Source organism: Clinocottus analis, unplaced genomic scaffold (genome assembly GCF_023055335.1).
Source record: "Clinocottus analis isolate CAN_PGR_092001 unplaced genomic scaffold, fCliAna1.0.p SCAF_1, whole genome shotgun sequence".
Lineage (NCBI taxonomy): Eukaryota > Metazoa > Chordata > Actinopteri > Perciformes > Cottidae > Clinocottus > Clinocottus analis.
The window spans coordinates 15,188,847-15,206,821 of NW_027175820.1; the positions used below are offsets into that span (position 1 = coordinate 15,188,847).

At 38.6% G+C, this 17,975-nt stretch overlaps 2 protein-coding genes across 2 annotated transcripts; both read left to right on the top strand.

Annotated features, from left to right (window-relative positions):
• Positions 1 to 439: 439 nt before the first annotated feature.
• kifbp (kinesin family binding protein) lies at positions 440 to 7,722 on the top strand. Its single transcript, XM_068586768.1, has 13 exons — positions 440 to 964; positions 1,297 to 1,395; positions 1,978 to 2,057; positions 2,270 to 2,328; positions 2,655 to 2,779; positions 3,030 to 3,123; positions 3,397 to 3,509; positions 3,806 to 3,955; positions 4,233 to 4,307; positions 4,541 to 4,703; positions 4,877 to 5,051; positions 5,136 to 5,321; positions 6,338 to 7,722. The coding sequence occupies exons 1-13, from the start codon at positions 440 to 442 to the stop codon at positions 6,474 to 6,476; spliced, it is 1,983 nt and encodes a 660-aa protein (XP_068442869.1). The 3' UTR covers positions 6,477 to 7,722.
• A 4,128-nt stretch (positions 7,723 to 11,850) lies between these two features.
• Positions 11,851 to 17,946, top strand: srgn (serglycin). The gene is made up of 4 exons (XM_068574327.1): positions 11,851 to 12,054; positions 13,673 to 13,814; positions 16,727 to 16,953; positions 17,043 to 17,946. Exons 1-4 carry the CDS (start codon positions 12,000 to 12,002, stop codon positions 17,132 to 17,134), a joined length of 516 nt encoding a protein of 171 aa, XP_068430428.1. The 5' UTR covers positions 11,851 to 11,999; the 3' UTR covers positions 17,135 to 17,946.
• The last annotated feature ends 29 nt before the right edge of the window (positions 17,947 to 17,975 follow it).

Here is a 17,975-nt window from a genome sequence, read left to right on the forward strand (position 1 = left end):
GTAAAAAAATAGCTTCGAGCTGAATGAAGATATTAAACCTTTTTGCTAATCAACATTGTCTCAACCAGTTGAAGTAGTAGATCGTTAAATAAAAGTAGTATGGATAATATAAAAGACAATAATAAAAAAACTCTTATCCTGCATTTTTACTTAACTAAAAGTACAGAGGTACTATCAGCGAACTCAAAATTACCTTTGAAAAGCAGCATTTTTATTTTGTAAATTAATTTAGGATGGAATATAAGTCAACAACTCTAGCTAATGTAGTTAACTAAAAAATACAGCATTTAGATATATTATAAAGTAGAAAATGACTATTACATTCTACCACTGGTCATAAGATACAATGGAGGCACAAAAATATTAAAGTAAATGACATTAAAAAAATACATTTGAAATAAATGGACATTGAAAGAGATAACCTAGGTATTTCCGGTAGATGGCGGTAAAGCAACAAAAAGAACCCGGCTGTGAGTGTTGTGGTAAAAAGACGAAGAAGAAGACCAACATGGCGTCTGTGGGCAGCGATGAGTGGAGAGCTGTTTGCGACAAATTCACCAACGCCCAGAATCTCACTATTGTAGAATCACGAAATGACCCTGAAAACGACCCGTTTCGCTCCAAATACAAGGCCAGGGAGCTTCTCCGGGAGATCTACTGCACGCTCAAGAGCTTTGGAGCCGGCGAAGGCGAGGATGAAAGCGGCGCAGAGAGCGGCGAACAGCGGCCGACGGAGCCTCCGGTGGACGGGCAGAGGGAGGACGGGTACGGCCAGGGCTTCAGCGGGGACTCGCCGGCCGGGCTGCGGGCCGCTAAACTCGGGGCGGTAGAGTACTATCTGGGCGTCAACCATGTTGACACAGAGGAGCTGTCCGCCGGGCAGGAGCATCTGATGACATGCATGAAGCTGCTTGAGAGATGCAGTGTGTCGTCGGAGAACGTGTCGCTGTTCATCCATGTCAGGGTAACGTTTACGTGTCAAACAACATTTCTAAATAGCAATAATGTGGGAAAAATATAATGGAATGAGTTGCTAGGGATGAACCATAATAAACCACGATACATGTCATGTTTAATAACACCTCTTAAGGAGCGTTGGAGGCCTGTGTAATTTCTGTTTACATCATTTTTTACATACATATGTTTTATTATCCTCGTATTGATACCCCACCCTCATATTTATTAACACGAATCACAGCCCATCAGGTTTATTCATAATTAAATAATCAGTCTACTGCTGCAGATGTTAAAATGATGCTGATCACTTGCAAACGTGTTGGCTTGTTGTGGTATCAGAACCAGTTGGGTATCCTGTGGGCAGGCCGGGATGAGACTGAGACGGCACAGGGATTCCTTGAAACAGCAGAATCCATCTACCAACGTTATATGAAGGAGGTAAGGTTGGTTTCCACTCTTTACTTCAAGCTGCTATTACATTGACTGATTTATGACAGGGCAGGAGAGACGAGAGGAATAAACCCATCACTGCTACGCAACCGTTTGTCTCTTATCGTCTCGCTGATTATTCAGCTTCTTCATAGTCTCGCAACTTGACTGTAATCAATTATGACCAACATTTGATAACAAACACTGAGTAGTAAAATTACATTTTTGCACAGTTATCAATCATTGTCAATTTGCCTACCCATCAACAAGTGAAGTGTCACATGTCAGTCAGTAGTCGAGACAGGGTATTATTTTGTTTGTGTGGTGCTGACGTTGCTTTTTTCTGAATTCTCTAAACTATTTGCAGGGGCTAAAACTGCTTGAAATGTGATTCCCTCCTCAAATTAGGATTAATTGTGAATACAATGCACTAGGTAGAAAAAAGACAGAAATTAAGTATGTGGCCTTATTGTTGGCAGTACATGTGTGTCACTTCCTACATCTGTTGACACCAGCATTCAAAAGACAAACTGACAGACAAGTTTTAGTTTCTTGCAATAGTCAGAGCCATGGTTGTTGTGTTTTTTTCAGGACGGGAGTCCACCTACTGATATGACAGATTACTTCACTACTGACGAGAACCTGCTGACACATCAAGAAAGGACCAAGAGGTACTTCCACCATTCCCGTAAAGAAGGCCCACATATACATTCACATGTATAGACTTCCCACCTGTTTATATTAATACTATTGTCCCAAAGTTTGCATTATTGTGGTCCTTCATTCAGTTTAACCCTGGATTAGATTGTTATCTTTGTCAGCTATGCTCTGTCGTCTGTATAAATTTTCCCTTTCACTCTTTCTTTCAACTTTCCTTGCTCAGGTTTGAGTTGGCCTACACTCACACCATGTATTACCTTGCTCAAGTCTATAAAAACCTTGGTGAGTCTGACCTGGTTTTAATCAAATTAGCTCAACAGTACATATTTATAGGCTAGTGTAAATTAAATGCTTAAAAGCAAATGTACTCCATAATATTTATGGATGAGGAACTTCAAATATATTTATAATCCATTGACATCCATTTTATCTAATGAGTAGATTTAGAAGTTGCATTATATTCATTAACATTTTAGACATTTCTGAAGTGTGTCTCTGAACTTCATATTCATATTATGTGAACATAACAAAGATGATTCTTGTTATATTAATGTTTTGCTTTTTACAATGATGATGATGATAATAATAATTGGTGTTTTGTCTTCCAGGTGAAACTGAGCGTGCTGCTACCTACTGCCACAGCACCCTGCAGAGACAGTTAAAGTTAAATCAGTTCAGTCCAATGGAGTGGGCTCTGAATGCCGCCACACTATCACAATATTACATCACTAAGGTAGGGCCTATAGTGATATACATTTATTGAAAACAAATCTGACATCTTATTAGGATTTAGTTTGTTATCATCAAAAATGTTGTAATATATTTAAAAAGAAATATATCTATTTTTGCCTTACTTTTAAAGGTTTGATTTTACTTGGAGTCATCAATTTGCAGTCATTTTGAGAACACCGCGGCAGGTTTAATTTTAGAAATCATATATATTTGTAAGATCTGTTGTGTAAGTGTTGCTTTGTTTTTTCTAGGGCCGATACATGGAAGGCAGACATTGCCTCTCAGCAGCTACTGTCATATCAGATTTGGCAGGAGAGGTTCCTTCTGAGGCCGCAGCACAGGAGAGTAAGTGTCCATCTAAATCTTTGATTAAGACACATATAAAAATAAGCACATTAGCTTCTTATTTTCTTTTTTATTGTATAGTTTTAATTAACTATAGTAAGTCAGACGGCAGTAAACAAAACTTCAAAACCAATCGTAACTCCCTTCTTCAGTCATTACCTTCCTTCCTCCTCTGACTCCTTCACACCCTCTCACTTCATCCAGATATATCAGTCATTCCCTTCCTGGCCTCCAGCTTATCTTAACATCTTTTTCTCCCTTTGTGGCACTCAGGTGAGACAGAGAGTGAGCGCAGGGAGCAGCTCAGACAGAAGAGAGCAGAAATTGCAAGATGTTGGATTAAATATTGTCTCAACGTCCTGCAGGACTCTAAGAAGCTGCTTGAGGTACGGCATGATTGTATGTGTGTAGTTACTCTTGTGTGGCATAAACTGTTTGTAATCAAGTCCACACCTCTCCAGTGACAGCCAGCATGGTTGAAAAAAGAAGAGCACAACCTACAAAAATCTCACATATATCAGCAGACAACCTAAGAAAAAACAAGTTTGCACCAAAAAATATATATAGCACCAGAGACAAAAAAAATGCAAAGGATTAGCACTTGAACTTTTTTCTCATAGTTTACATCCACACAGTTCTATTGAGAGTGTCTTAAAATCCATGTTCACGTGTTTGTAACCAGGACAGCATTGGGGAGCTTGACACTGATCGTCAAGACGAGTTGAAGATGGCGAGGAGACGTGAGGAAGAAGAGGAAGAGAAGGGCAGGAAGAGCGCTCTGCTGTTTGGCTCTGAGGACACCTTCGACTCCATTGCCAGTCTGGAAGAGAAGGTCTATAAACTGCTAGTGCTACTCATAATCATTTTTTAAATCATAAATCACCATTATTTCTATGAAAACAGCATTAATACTTTCATTTATTAATTTTACAACTAGCTATTTATTTATTGTCATGTATTCGCAATTAAAGATTGGATGTGATAGTATCACATCATCTATAATCCAGACTACAAATTCAGATTTAAGATTATCGTATCTTTAGACGGTGGCATGAATACTCAACGTATTGTAGCTGAAGATATTAAACTCTCTGCTTTTAATTTTTCAGGTGCGCTGTTTGCTACCACTGGACTTCACTGAGGCCAGAGCTGTTTTTCTAGTGGGACAGAATTATGTCACACAGGTATGCACAACACACACACGCGCACACACACACACACACACACACACACACACACACACACACACACACACACACAGAGGCATGCATACATACATTTATAGTCCTTCCTATTTTTTCTTTATCCAGACAGGTTTCTATCTATAACAAATACTCTATGGGCTGAACCCACACAGTTTATTTCTTAAACTGCTAAACATGGTAAACTGTTTCCACTCTTTCACTCACTCTTGCAGGCCAAGGAGTATTTTCAGATGGACGGCTATGTGACGGACCACATAGAGATCTTGCAGGATCACAGTGCTTTGTTCCGGGCCCTTGCTTTCTTTGAAGAAGACCTGGAGCGACGCTGCAAAATGCACAAACGCAGAGTTGACATGCTCGAGCCAATCTGCAGTGGTACTGCACTAACTTTATCCTTAAGTTTCTTTTTTTTGTTGTCTATTTGAATATATATTTTAAAAAATCATTAGAAAAAGATAAACAAAAACAGCTGTCAACTTGTTCAACCCGAATGTCCATGCAAGGGGACATAATTGATTCAAGCCGACTTTCTCCGTTTCTCCCGACAGACTTGAACGCCCAGTACTACCTAATGATCCGCAGACAGATGATGTTTGAGTTGGCTGAGATCTACAATGAAATGATGGACCTGAAACTGACGCTGGCTAATAGACAAGCTGATACCGAGTCTCTAGATAGCCACACCATTAAAAAATTCAACCATCTCTGCTCTGCATCTGCCAAGTGAGTGTGTGTGGAAAACCCACATGTTTCTGTGCATCTACATTTATTCAATCACTATTTGAAGTCTTCTGTTCTCCTCTCCAGATACTTCCAGATGTTCATCGACTCTCTGCGATCTCCAGAGGGGAAGATTCCAGAGCACCTGGAGGAGGAGGTTCTCAGACCGGCTCTGGTGGCCCGCTTCAGAGTGGCCCGACTTCACAGCCGCCTGATCAGCTCTTCACCCTCTGCTCAGCTGGAAAACCTTAACAAATCTTTGGAACATTACAAGTAAGAAGATATATTTGTTACCTTATGGTGATACATCCAAACACTTTGCATATTAAGAAATGTGCTCCCAACACGAGTTTGCTCCCTGTTGCTGTGTCTACGGCGTATAGAGCAACAATGTAAGTCACTTTGGAAAAAAGCGTCAGCTAAATGACATGTAATCTAATGTAATGAGTTTAGTCTACACAATGACCAGAAAGTAGTTGGCGTTAAAGTTGGAGGGTGAAACGTTTGCCTTCCCCCTTCTGGCGGTGGGAGTAATTAACATATGGGAGAGACCGTAGCGACAGAGCAGCAGTTCGGAGTATGGCAGAAACTTAGATTGGGAGTGGCGAGATGTGGTGAACTCACCTGCAGGCCACAGACCCGAGACACCTCAACTCCAACATACGGTGAGAAATACAGAGAGGGTTCCCTGGCAGCGATGGGAGTAATCGGCTTTCTGTAAACTGGTTTGAGAAAGGCTTGATTGTAAAAGCCATCCATTTATATGTAAAATTTCTGCACTCCAGCTTTAATGTAGAAGCACAGGGACAAATTAAAGACTGATACATAAGGTTGATAAAATAAGATAATCCTTTATTAGTCCCGCAGTGGGGACATTTTCACGGTTACAGCAACAGAGGGGTAAAAGTGCAAAAGGGAGGTATGGAGGTATAAGATGTAAGAATCTTTTTTAGGGCTGGGCAGATTAACGCTTTAATATATATATATATATATATATATATATATATATATATATATATATATATATATATATATATATATATATATATATATATATATATAAGCGTGCAATACCAGAGTTTTTACTTCTTTATTGAATTTGGCCCATACTGCGATTAATCATAGAAAAATCATGCAATTAATCAGTTAATTTTTTTTCAACTTTGCCTCGCCATAATTTTTTTAAAGAGACATTGAAATTAGTGAACCTGGATTTGTGCTTTACAGTGTACATGCGCCTCGTTGCGATGTTGTTCATCTGTATAATGTCTTGACCATCACTTGTCTAGATACGTGGTGCAGTACTGTGAGGCCCATCCTGAGGCAGCAGCCGCTGTGGAGACAGAGCTGGAGCTGAGTACGGAGATGGTTGGCCTGCTCCCTCTCCAAATCAACCGCCTCAAAGCAAAGATTGTTCTAAACAGTTGAAGGAAATCGCTGTTCCCTGATGATGGCTCTGTTGTAATGTTAAATCCATCCAAATGAGCCAGACAATCTAAATGTACCACCATTATAATCTGTGGACACTAACAATTGGAGAAACTGGATTGCAGAGTTTCTAGCTTATTTATGTGTTTTTTTGTGTGCAGTGGGTATGCTGCTTACACAAGACCCTTTGAACTCATTACATGCTGTACATGTGTGCTTTCCTCCGTGAAGTAAAATGTGTGGTCAATTAATTTTAATTCAAATAGCACAGTAAATATACTCTCTTCAAAATGTATATGAAAAATCTTTCTCATAGTGCTAAGAAATAATTAAAAACGGTTCAACACTTTGAATTAATTGTTTTTGCCTTCACATTGATGATTTCTTCTCAACCAGAACGATGTGAAGAAATCTAGGTCTATCACTGAAATGTCAAATGCTCCCTTTGCAAGAAAGAAGTAGCTGCCTGGAAGGAGACGGTCACCTCAACATCTATGTGGGGGATATGTGCATAACAGATTTGTATTTCATTTTATTTTCTGTTACTATCTTCAGTGACCATAGTCTCATTTATACAAGTTTTCTATTGTTAATCATATTGGTTTTCATTTAATGTGGCTTTATTTTGTGTCAAGCACTTTAGGTCATTACAATTCAGTTTATTCAGCTACTTTATGTCTGATGGTAAAACAAATGGCATGACCGATAGTGTACACGTAGTTATTCTAACCGTGGCGATAACAAAATACATAGAATTTAATTGAAATTTGTTGTTGCGCCTTAAAGCTGAGATGCCTGTTCTGAAAATCGTCAGAAACAACCGTCCCAGTGACAGACATCAAGTGGACTTAACAATGTTGGTTTATGAATAATCTGCATGATGCTAGCCTCGTCCAGTTGAACCTCTGTATTGTCTTCCTGTCTCTATAGGATCACAATGTCATCCTGTTTTATGTACAGCATATACTGTATGTAACAGAAATAAACCAATGAAGTAATACACACTTATGTCACAATACATATCAATATTTGCTTTTTTACCTGAAAAGAGACGCTGGGTGTAAAATGGGTCCTCAGTTTTTTTTCTGGGATATCTCCATATCACGGAAGTAACACGTTTATTTAATGACTGTTGGATCTGAAGTAAAAGGTTGAAATTATCTCAGTTTGGGGCTCAAATGAGCTTCAGTTTTTTTTCTTTTACTTTTCAAGAGAAATGTCTAAAATTGTGTCTATTAACAACAAAATAAAGACTGAGACATTGTGATGTTTTTCTGTAAAACTTGTGTATTACAGCTTGCACCTTTTTGTCCATTATGTCTTTATTTAGTTTGTCTCCCAGTCGTGTCCTGCATGTTTCTCTTTTTGTTGGTGTTTCATACATTTATCTAGGTTGAGTTAATGGTATACACACGTTACAACTGAGTAGAGATGAAGGGACATTTCATATTGATAGTAAAAAGTCCAAAGAAAATTTTTTTTTATCATGATTTATATTATTGCGTATGTCTGCAACTTTTAATATTCAGTTCCGTTTTTAAAAGGGGAAATGCAACAATGCTCAGATCTGTGGGCTGACTTAGTCTCAACTAACCATGAGGCAATGCAACTTTACCCTGCTGCTTCCTGTCTGAGTGCGTCATGGCTTTGTGGTGAAAATGTCCGAGTGCCTATGATCTGTTGGGTAGATACGTGGTCAAGTCTGGTGACATCTTTCTGACAGGATTCATCGCCATCACAGCCATCGAGGTCAAAATGGCCAAAGGTTAAACAAATATGTCCCCTTGTAGTGAGAAAAAGTAACATGATGGGGAAACATGAAGCAGATGCTCCCAAACATAACAGCCATGATCACTTTCCGCCTTACAGGGGTTTCTCCACTGAAACAGAAATGTGTGCCCAAAGTTCAAGAGAATTGATGTCAGTTCTTAATTAATTTTATTAAATCATTTATATGAACAGACGCATTCCTACATACACACACAAACACAGAAAGCAAGTTAAAATATGTATTGTAAATAAAATTGCTATTTACGTTGGTTATTAAACATTGTGACAACAAAAGAAACCATGCCAACGCATCAGAACTTGCAATTCCTGCTTTCATTTATGATCCCAATAACCTTTCTGATGCTTGTCAAAACGTGTATTGGCATACCTGCTCAGCACAAGACACTTGAAACCAAGGGCTGTGAATTATTTTCCAGTAGTCTAAGTTGACTTGGCAAAAAAAGACAGCTTATTGGAACATCCACGCTTACTCACAACACTGTCAGCATTATGTCAAATATTAGTTGAGTTCTTGAACGCCGCAGATGGGTCTGATGCAGGAAGTGGTAACATCAGTCGCTATCATTTTCCTTCAGGAAATAACACGATAGCCTGCCCAGACACGCCTCTACACATACACACACATATATATATACACACACACGCACGCATGCGCACACACACACACACACACACACACACACACACAATAAATTAGTTTGTACAATAAACAGAGGTTTTTAGATGGCCTTTTTTCTTTGTCTGACCTCTTAACTGTGTGTGTGTGTGTGTGTGTGTGTGTGTGTGTGTGTGTGTGTGTGTGTGTGTGTGTGTGTGAGAGAGAGAGAGAGAGAGAGAGAGAGAGAGAGAGAGAGAGAGAGAGAGAGAGAGAGAGAAATGGAGAAAGGAAGATATTAGAGAGATGGAGAGAGGGAGAGATATAGAGAAAGATGGAGAGAGAGAGAGGGAGGGAGAGAGCGATGGAGAGCGAGGCAGAGGTAGAGATAGAGAGACATAGAGAGATTGAAAGAGAGGGAGAGATAGATGGAGAGAGGCAAAGATGGAGAGAGAGAGAGGCAGAGATGGAGAGAGAGATGGAGAGAGAGAGGCAAAGATGAAATGAAAGAGAAAGAGAGAGAGAGAGAGAGAGAGAGAGAGAGAGAGAGAGAGAGAGAGAGAGGGAAGCAGAGGGGGTCTACTTGCAGTTTTAACAATCTTACATTTGCTTTCTTCTGGTTTCGCAGGTCTGAATGGGAAAGGGTATTTCCTGACACGTGAAAAATTAAATACACTCTCAGAGCTTCCTCACAAACCTTTAGGGTTGGGAACGAGGTTTCAAATTCCTATCTAAAATGAATAAAAAAATAATAATAATAATGAATGGGAAAGGGAAATACAATCACGCAGCAACAATTAACATCTGCATCAACTTCTTTTGGTATCACAAGGAAACAAACTTATTAAGTCGGAATGGACTCAAATCTGGAGTCACTGCAGGCTCAAACCACTGAGGTTAAAACAGACAAAGCCTAAACTCCAAACGTCTCAACATGTCTTGCACATTTATGTATGCTTGTGTTTGTTGGTAGTTGATTGGATCTTAGTATCCACCTTGCATTATCTACTACATAAATGTACTTTTTACTCCGCCACAGTACATTTATTTGCTAATTAAAGACATTAGTTTGCAAAAATAATTCTAGAAATTATGGGGTATTTTTTTTAGATAAAACTGCCTAAATAGTGTATAAATCAGTTAAGTTTTCTCCTCTCGACCAAATTAAAATGTTGCTCACTCTTGAAAAGCTAAGTATTCAAATTATTTACAGTTAATGATTATAAATAACACTCTTATTTCCTTTACCTCTCTCGTGTGTTGTGTTCATCTGTGTGTCTCTCTTCCTGTGACACCGGCCTGTGCCGGTAAACACAAGTTGAAACGTCACCTGGTATGTCCCAGTGCCTCAGGCAGACAAACCGTATTCATCAGATCAACTTAATGATGATTCAGAAGTTATACTCAGGATGTTGATCTGGAAGTTTTAACTTATGTGCATGTGATGTAATGTGCATGTGATTTTAAGGGCGTGTCAATGTTGGTTAGTTGTTAGGACACAAATCCTTTAGTGTGTTGTCAGAGTTTCACAGATGAGCCAGGAAATGAAACTTTGGGTCAGGACACTATGAGCTGCTATTGCTCTACTGTCAAATTCTACCAAATCAAGAACAAAGATGTCCAATATTTCGAATGCAGGGGATTTGGAAGGTGATCAATATTTTAAAACACAAACTTTAAGTAGAATTTTTTTCTAACTATATTATCTCTTAGAAAAAGAGTAAAAGATCTTGAAGTGGGCACAAAAAAAACCTCTCCATGGTTAGGCTTTCTTTTAGCTGGTCAAATAAAGCCAATGTATTTGAAAAAGTAAACCATATTCTCAAAGAGTTTGTGACCTGTTCAGTATGTTGCATAAACCATGAGCTTGTGGGTTGTGGTGTGCAGTTGGCATATCATGAAGAGAGTTATGTGATCCCAATCAAAATGTATAGACAGCAACACAAAAACGGGATGGTTATTTTATCATGTCAAAGTGGTATAGAAAACAAATCTCCATTTATTTTCTGTCTCTGCTTCTTCCAACCCTCCATGCGTCAATGAATCACTTATTGAATGAAATATTAAAACCCTTTTTATTTTTTTAAAGTTGGACATTATATTGAAATGTACAATTAATGTCACACTCATCTTTCTCTCGCATGACATGTTGAAACATTCAGTCTAAACTACAGTTAAGATGTAAAACAAAGTTTAAGGTTTTAGCAGTTGCATCACATGTATTTACTTTGATGCACCAGCTGAAGGCTTCTCAGGATTATGTCATGAACACTTGAAATAAAGTAACTGATGAAACTATTTGATGAACTGATGAATGATGAACTGAGCTAATAACTTCTGTGGTTATGCGGTAAATGTCACATTAGTAGTTTAATATCACATGATGCCATCTCACTGAGCGTCACAGTCATGATTATCAGTATTGATGCTACACAACCCAGTGTTTGTTATTGATACACAAGTTGAAGGAGCACTCATTTTAAGAAAGAAGCATAAAAGCCAGTCAAAACCAGATTTTAATTTGATCAAATACATTTTTGGGTAATTCTCCATCATCTCCCCTCTTAATATGCTTTTACAATTGATTTCCTTCATGTGCTGGTTGTGTGCAACCTGAAGTAGCTGTTACACACACACACACACACACACACACACACACACACACACACACACACACACACACACACACACACACACAAAATTGTTTTTTGCATGAACTGGAGAGAGCTACAAAAGAAGAAATTGAACTGAATTGAATTGCATTATTTCTTTTTTTTAAACGAGTCCGCAGCCAATTAAGACAAATTGTCGCTTCCTCTTGATCGTTAATCAGTTACACGGATTGAATCTTCTGGTATTTCCGAAGTGTGCAGTTACGCAAACCCCGAGCTGATATCTGATATTTGAAGCTGCTAATGTAGTTAGTTTCCACAGAGGATGTTCAGCCTCTTATTCTTCTTCGCGAGAAGACTTCAGGAAACCATGACGCACTCAATGGGCTGAGCTCTTTTAGGGGGAGTTTGGCGGTCTGAGTTTACGGTTCACACTTCATTTTTCACCACGAGCACCAGAGTCTTCAACTTGGGAAGGACCGCCTTTATACTTTCTTGGTATCATTGTTCAGGACAACGGTGAAGATGAAACTGATCCTGTTCTTCGTTATCTCCTGCCTCGCCTTACATAACGGACAGGGTAAGTCGACCATGTTATTGTAAACTACTTTGTGACGGAGATACGTCGCAGTAAGACTTTATGTCGACTTTATGTGGACAGGTCGTAGTGCGCACGTCAATACTGTGACAGTTTAGTGCTTCCCTCACACGACCAGAGCATGTGGTACAAACTGGGGTCTGGCAGCCGTCAGAGGACGTTGATTGACAAGTACATTGGGAACAGTTCCAAATATTTTGTTCACTGTGTCAGCAAAACGGAGTTACCGTAAGTACATGACTCATATGTCAACGACAGGTTTCTCGGTCCTCACTGCTGAGCTGATGTATATGCAGACAAAACAACTCTAAAGACTCTGAAGTTAAACCATTGGTTTCATGACATGTGACGATAAGGAAATCATGTTGAGGTTCGTGAGTGAAAAACTGTGGGAGCTCTTGTCTCATCGAGATCAGAATAAATCGGAAAGAATAAAGAAGTTTCATTTTCCGAGTGAAGTTTCTGTCTTGTTGACCAAAAGGGGCTTTTTGGACTCTCGGTTACATGATACAAGTATTGTTGCTTTTGAGGAAGGAAACTGCATTCTGAAACTCTATACATTTAATAATAAAAATCCTTTTGATATACTTATTTAATTATATCTGAGTCTCCTCATAAAATAAAGTAATACTACTACGATAGACAGTCTAGTATGTATTAACCCTCAATATTCAAAGTATTCAGCCATTCTAGGGACATGTGCTTTCCGTATATTTTGTAAACCATTAATCTAAAGAGAAAAATTACTTACTTAGGCTTCTTGTCATTATTGGATTTGAACCATTACCATAAATCTGAATAATCTATTTAGTCAGTAGAATCAGGGTTAAAAATGAAATGATGAAAATTAACTTATTCTAATGTAGATGTGACACAACATGCACACTTTACATCAACACGACATTATCATCAATTAATAGTATTATAGGATACTATTGCTTTTGTAGTGACGCTTTTACTGTCCATTTTAGTGTCACAAGTTTTAAACTACTTGTCACACACCCACATTTCCAAGTAAATTATTTACAGTATATCACAGTGACGCAGGAATGTCACACTAACTTTTTAATGATTGTAATTGTAATATCTAATTGTGAATATTTATATCATTTATGAATTGTGTCAACACCAAGAAAACAGGAAATATAGATTTTGCCAAAGCATTGGGCAAATGAAGTCCACAAAAAAATGCTCAACATCAGTCATCACAGAGTCAAGGATCAGATGATTAGCAATGAAACACTTGATAGCTGTTGGTTTTTACTGATCATATTGGGGAAAAATAATAATGCTTCTACTATCAGATGATCTTTATGATCAACTTGCGGCAATGTGTTGAGAAAAAAAGCTGTGATGCTGTTACTTCCTATATTCTTGAGAAAATAAACCACGCTGAAGCCCATTAGGCCAACCGTCACTTTACTCTGTTGTAGAATAATGTTGTAATCTCCTGAAACTCTTCAAACATGGAACTAAACCCTAATTGTCACACTGAACTGATCGAGATGAGCAACCAGATGTTGCCCAAGAAGAGCACTTTGACGAAAGTAAATTGTTGCATTAAAAAAACACAACTTGAACATTAAAACTCTCTCTCTAGGAGCACCAAGAACCGCTGTGTATAAGTTTGTGAAATGTAACCCAGAGGGCAACCAGGTCAACTGTGTGACCCAGCAAAGTCCAAAAATGGCATGGAGTCCAGACCTACCAGCCAAACTGCCTGCTTCAACTGCGAAGTATCTGTAAGTATTCATGTGTTGTGACGAATGTGAGAATGTCTTTGTAGCAGTGACTTTACTTCGATGTTAACATTAGTCTGGAAAAACATCGCTGTGATAATCTAGCATACTGTTGTCATATAAATGCAGACATCAAGTATTGAAACGCTGATGCTGCATCGGCTCTGTTATCTCGGCTAACAAAACTCCAACATCACAAGCTCTGTCTATCTATGGGTGTATGTCTTTTGTGTGTGTGTTTGAAAATACATAAGTGTGAGGTAGGTGGCTAAGAAAAGACAAAATAGAACATGGAGGGATAAAGAGGCCAGAGGTTAGACCTGCAGTAAGAAAGACTTTAAGAGTTATTTGTTCATTTTCAAAAAGCATTTAAAGCAGGTGTTCGTCGATAGACAGCTTTGTTTCACTTCCTGTGTATGTGTGGTATAAACCCTTATCATAAAATTAAAGGTGAAATACATGTATGCCAAAAACTGTGTGTGTGTGTGTGTGTGTGTGTAACATGTGGTGTTTCAGTGTGTGTGACTGCTGAGGAAGTATGTATCTCAATCTTGGCCTCAGACCGCAGTTTTTTTTCTTTTACGGTTCCTCTGATATCAAAAAAAACTTTTTTTTTACATGAAAACCGCAGATTCTATGTTATTCAGCTGCAGTCCAGCTACAATGTTGTTGAAATCAGTGTGTTTTTAATATATGAATTCAGCTGTCTGTGTAGACGACTCCGCTGATCTTGATCTTGCTATATCTTGATATAATTACCTGGTCTAATCAATATACTTGGTTAAAAGTCCAGCTGAGACCGACTTGATTGTTACACTTCTATCAACAATTCTATAATTGATTTCGGATGGGAGACTTAAAGAGGCAAAAAAGGAAAGGAGTAGACGAGAAACAGTAGCAAGCATAAAGGATAAAGAGTGAATGATAATGAATAACTTTGACAATGAAGATTATTCTCAAGGATGTTGTGTGTTGTTAGTCTGAGTCTTATCTGGCCTCCTACATCTGCTTGCACCAGGACGTCAGCAGCAGCCCTCCCTTTTTGCAGCTCGCCTTGAACAGGAAGTCAGAGGGAAGTGTTGAGAGGAAGTGGGCTGTGACGACTGGTGGGCTGCTGCTTCTGGTCTATTGTTTTTTTTTCAGTACCAGTGCCACACTAGTCTGATACGTATGTGTGAAAAGTACCAGATGGCATGTAAACAGAATACAGTATTTCAACTGGAAACTGCATCAAACTTTTCTTCCTTAAAACCATCAGCAGTTGCAGCTTATGAGGATAGTATTGGGTATTGATGTTTTGTAGTTTAACCCATAAAACTGTTTAAAGGCCCTGTTTTTACTTATTTGGGATAATTAGACTTATATTTGTCAAAGTGATTCAAGACAAGTACATTTTATTGATATACATTTAAAACGTTATCGATAAAGTTACTGTACTGACCCGTTTAATATAGAGCCGTACCCAACATTTCTCAAGCACTAGTGCGACAAAGAAAGGCATTAAATGAGGTCAAACTTCATATAAGCTAGCAGTGTCAGACAGATGTCAATCAAGCCCACGTTGTACACGCCCACACAGCCATCAGACAAAGGTGAAAACACCTGTGTAGGTGGAAACCCTGCATTTCTTAGCTGCTGTTCAAAGGCCTACTTGCGCCTGATAATTGCTGGAAAGTAAACTAAAACCGTAAAACATTAAAAATGCCTTAATCCTTTTTCTAAGTAACAACTTCAACATGAACAAGCCCTTTACTCTAACATGTGTTTGGTTGTCACTGCAGAATTGTGTACAATTGGGCTGCAACTAAACATTGTTTTCTCAATTACTTTGATCTATAAAATGTATCTGATGAAGTATTATAGAACTATCTAACTATCAAAATAAAAAAAGGATTTGCTTAGGCGTTATGCCCCCTGGTGGCTTGAAGTGGGAGGCAACATAAGGGCAGCAGGTTTGGACAAGTGAGGATACAGTCACACCAAAACCCAGGACACAAGTGATTAGAAAAGGTTTATTTACAAAAAAAAAAAGCAACAGCTATCAACAAGGACCATCAGTGACACTAAAGAAAACATAACCCACACCCCCCTTGACAGTTGCTGTGCACCCAAAAGTACAGTGGGTGGTGCTCACTCCAACCTGGGGTATTAACAAAAAGTAAAACATATATGTAATATGTAAATGCCGGGATATCTTACCTGTCCTCATTGACCCTACGCACACAATGAAAAGGAATTAACAAAGACAAAACAAAAGTAGGCTGCTAACAAATGAAGCAGGAGAGGTTACCAAAACCCAAGCAATAAACAAAGCCGTATCAACCTCACACGGGCAGCACTCAACCAGAGCTCTAACACAACTAAACCAAAGCAACCCACACACACTGAACAAACACAGGACTTTATAGGGGAATGGTTGATTGGTGATCAGGAACAGGTGTGATGATTTGATGACTGGAACCAGGTGTGCACGTCTGAAGTAGGAGAATGACAACGGGAGGGGGAGACAAAGCAACAACACAAAACAGAACACAATACAATACATGTAGAACAATGTACGTAACATTAGGTATAAATTGGTGTTTAATGAGAATTAATGAGTAAATACCTTTTAAAGTATTTTTAAGTTTATTTTTTATTTTTTTTCCCTTAAATTTTTTAATCACAGTATCTTTTGTTTTTAAGTCTTAAAACATGTCTCCTGGGAAATCTGTAACGCTCAGAGAGTGTCTTATGTTTAATTTGTGAAGTTGTGTTACTTTTGTGTTGTTTAATATGAAGTGAAAATGTCATTGTTGACGAGTTTACATGAACATTAGTAATATTAACTGATATGATGATGTTGGACAAACTTCTAAAAACAAACCTGTCAAACTCTATGAACGTTTTCCAATATCTGACATTGTGTTTCTCAGGGAGGCAGAGCCTGAGAAGGATGAGAGTCCACCAACGGAGGAGGAAGTGGATTTAGAGATGTATGAGGATGAAAAGCCAATGAACAGTGAAGAGGGGGAGTTACCTGTAGAGACGGACGGTTCTGGAGGTTATGAAGGCTCTGCAGATACAATCATGGCAGACTGGGCTTTGGGTGAGACAGGCTCCGGCGAGTCCCGGGCAGAAAAAGATGAGGAGCTATACAAAGGTAACTTTTTGAGAAAAGATCTTGATTTGCAAGGATTCAATAGTTTCTGCTCCATGTGGTCTGATCTGTCTTTGTTTTTCTGCTTGTAGATGGGGGCATGAGGCGGTTGTTCCGAAGCAGATTTCTGGAGGCAAAACCAGCAGAGCAGGAGCTGAGAGAAGACCACCTTCTGCAGCTGTAGACTGTGTATGCCCACCGACCTTAAGAAAAATACACATGGCTAGCAGCTGCTTTATTTCCACATTGTCTATTCCAATAGTAAACCTAATATTGCATCACCACCTGGTGGTGGAAAAACATTGTTGTTCAGAGATTGACAAAGTCCCTAATATATATTGCATATTCTAATGTTATTGGTGGGTCTTCAGGGGCAAAATACAAAATGTAAACAATGAAAACATATCTGCCAACGTAAAAGAAAAGAAAAAGGCCTGCAGAATTTACACACTTTAATTTGGATTAAGTTGGCAGTGACTTGTATTTGCGCTTTCTTGAGGAAATTATATATAAGTTGAAATGTGCTTTTTACTCATTTGTTTGTGTATTGTGTTTTTTACTTAAAATTTGAAATAATTGTAATACCAGTGCAATAAGATGACACCTTTGTCCATGAATTGCTCAATTGTGCAACTGTGGTTCCAACCAGTTTTTGGAGCTATGGGGCATGTGTTACACAATTTATTGATGTTATTTGACCCCTTTGTTTTAAATATTGTGACAATTTATCCAGGAGGGCTGCGCAACATCTTCTAGAAACTTCTGTTCTGCAAAGTTGAACATGAGAATATTTAACACAAACCACTCGTGAAAACCACTGTGAGCTGAAACATATTAAAAAAAAGTATTGTGCATGCATGCATTTCAACATGTTGTGTGTTGACTAATTTGTAATTTGTAACAGTATCAATTGTGTTTTCACTAGATTTGATCAAAACTGTCCTGATATCTGCTTTGTTAACATCTGCTCCGTTAAATAAACTAACTCCACAGCCAGTTGTGTAGTTTGTGTAGTTTTTGGGTCA

What these genes read in the sequence shown, in the direction of transcription:
- srgn (XM_068574327.1), top strand. Translation starts at nt 12,000, where the DNA reads ATGAAACTGATCCTGTTCTTCGTTATCTCCTGCCTCGCCTTACATAAC. An exon ending in CGCCTTACATAACGGACAGG is followed by an intron (nt 12,055 to 13,672) that starts GTAAGTCGACCA and finishes CTCTCTCTCTAG; the next exon opens with GAGCACCAAGAACCGCTGTG. An exon ending in AGATGAGGAGCTATACAAAG is followed by an intron (nt 16,954 to 17,042) that starts GTAACTTTTTGA and finishes TTCTGCTTGTAG; the next exon opens with ATGGGGGCATGAGGCGGTTG.
- kifbp (XM_068586768.1), top strand. Translation starts at nt 440, where the DNA reads ATGGCGGTAAAGCAACAAAAAGAACCCGGCTGTGAGTGTTGTGGTAAA. An exon ending in TCAAGTCTATAAAAACCTTG is followed by an intron (nt 2,329 to 2,654) that starts GTGAGTCTGACC and finishes TTTGTCTTCCAG; the next exon opens with GTGAAACTGAGCGTGCTGCT. An exon ending in AAATCTTTGGAACATTACAA is followed by an intron (nt 5,322 to 6,337) that starts GTAAGAAGATAT and finishes TCACTTGTCTAG; the next exon opens with ATACGTGGTGCAGTACTGTG.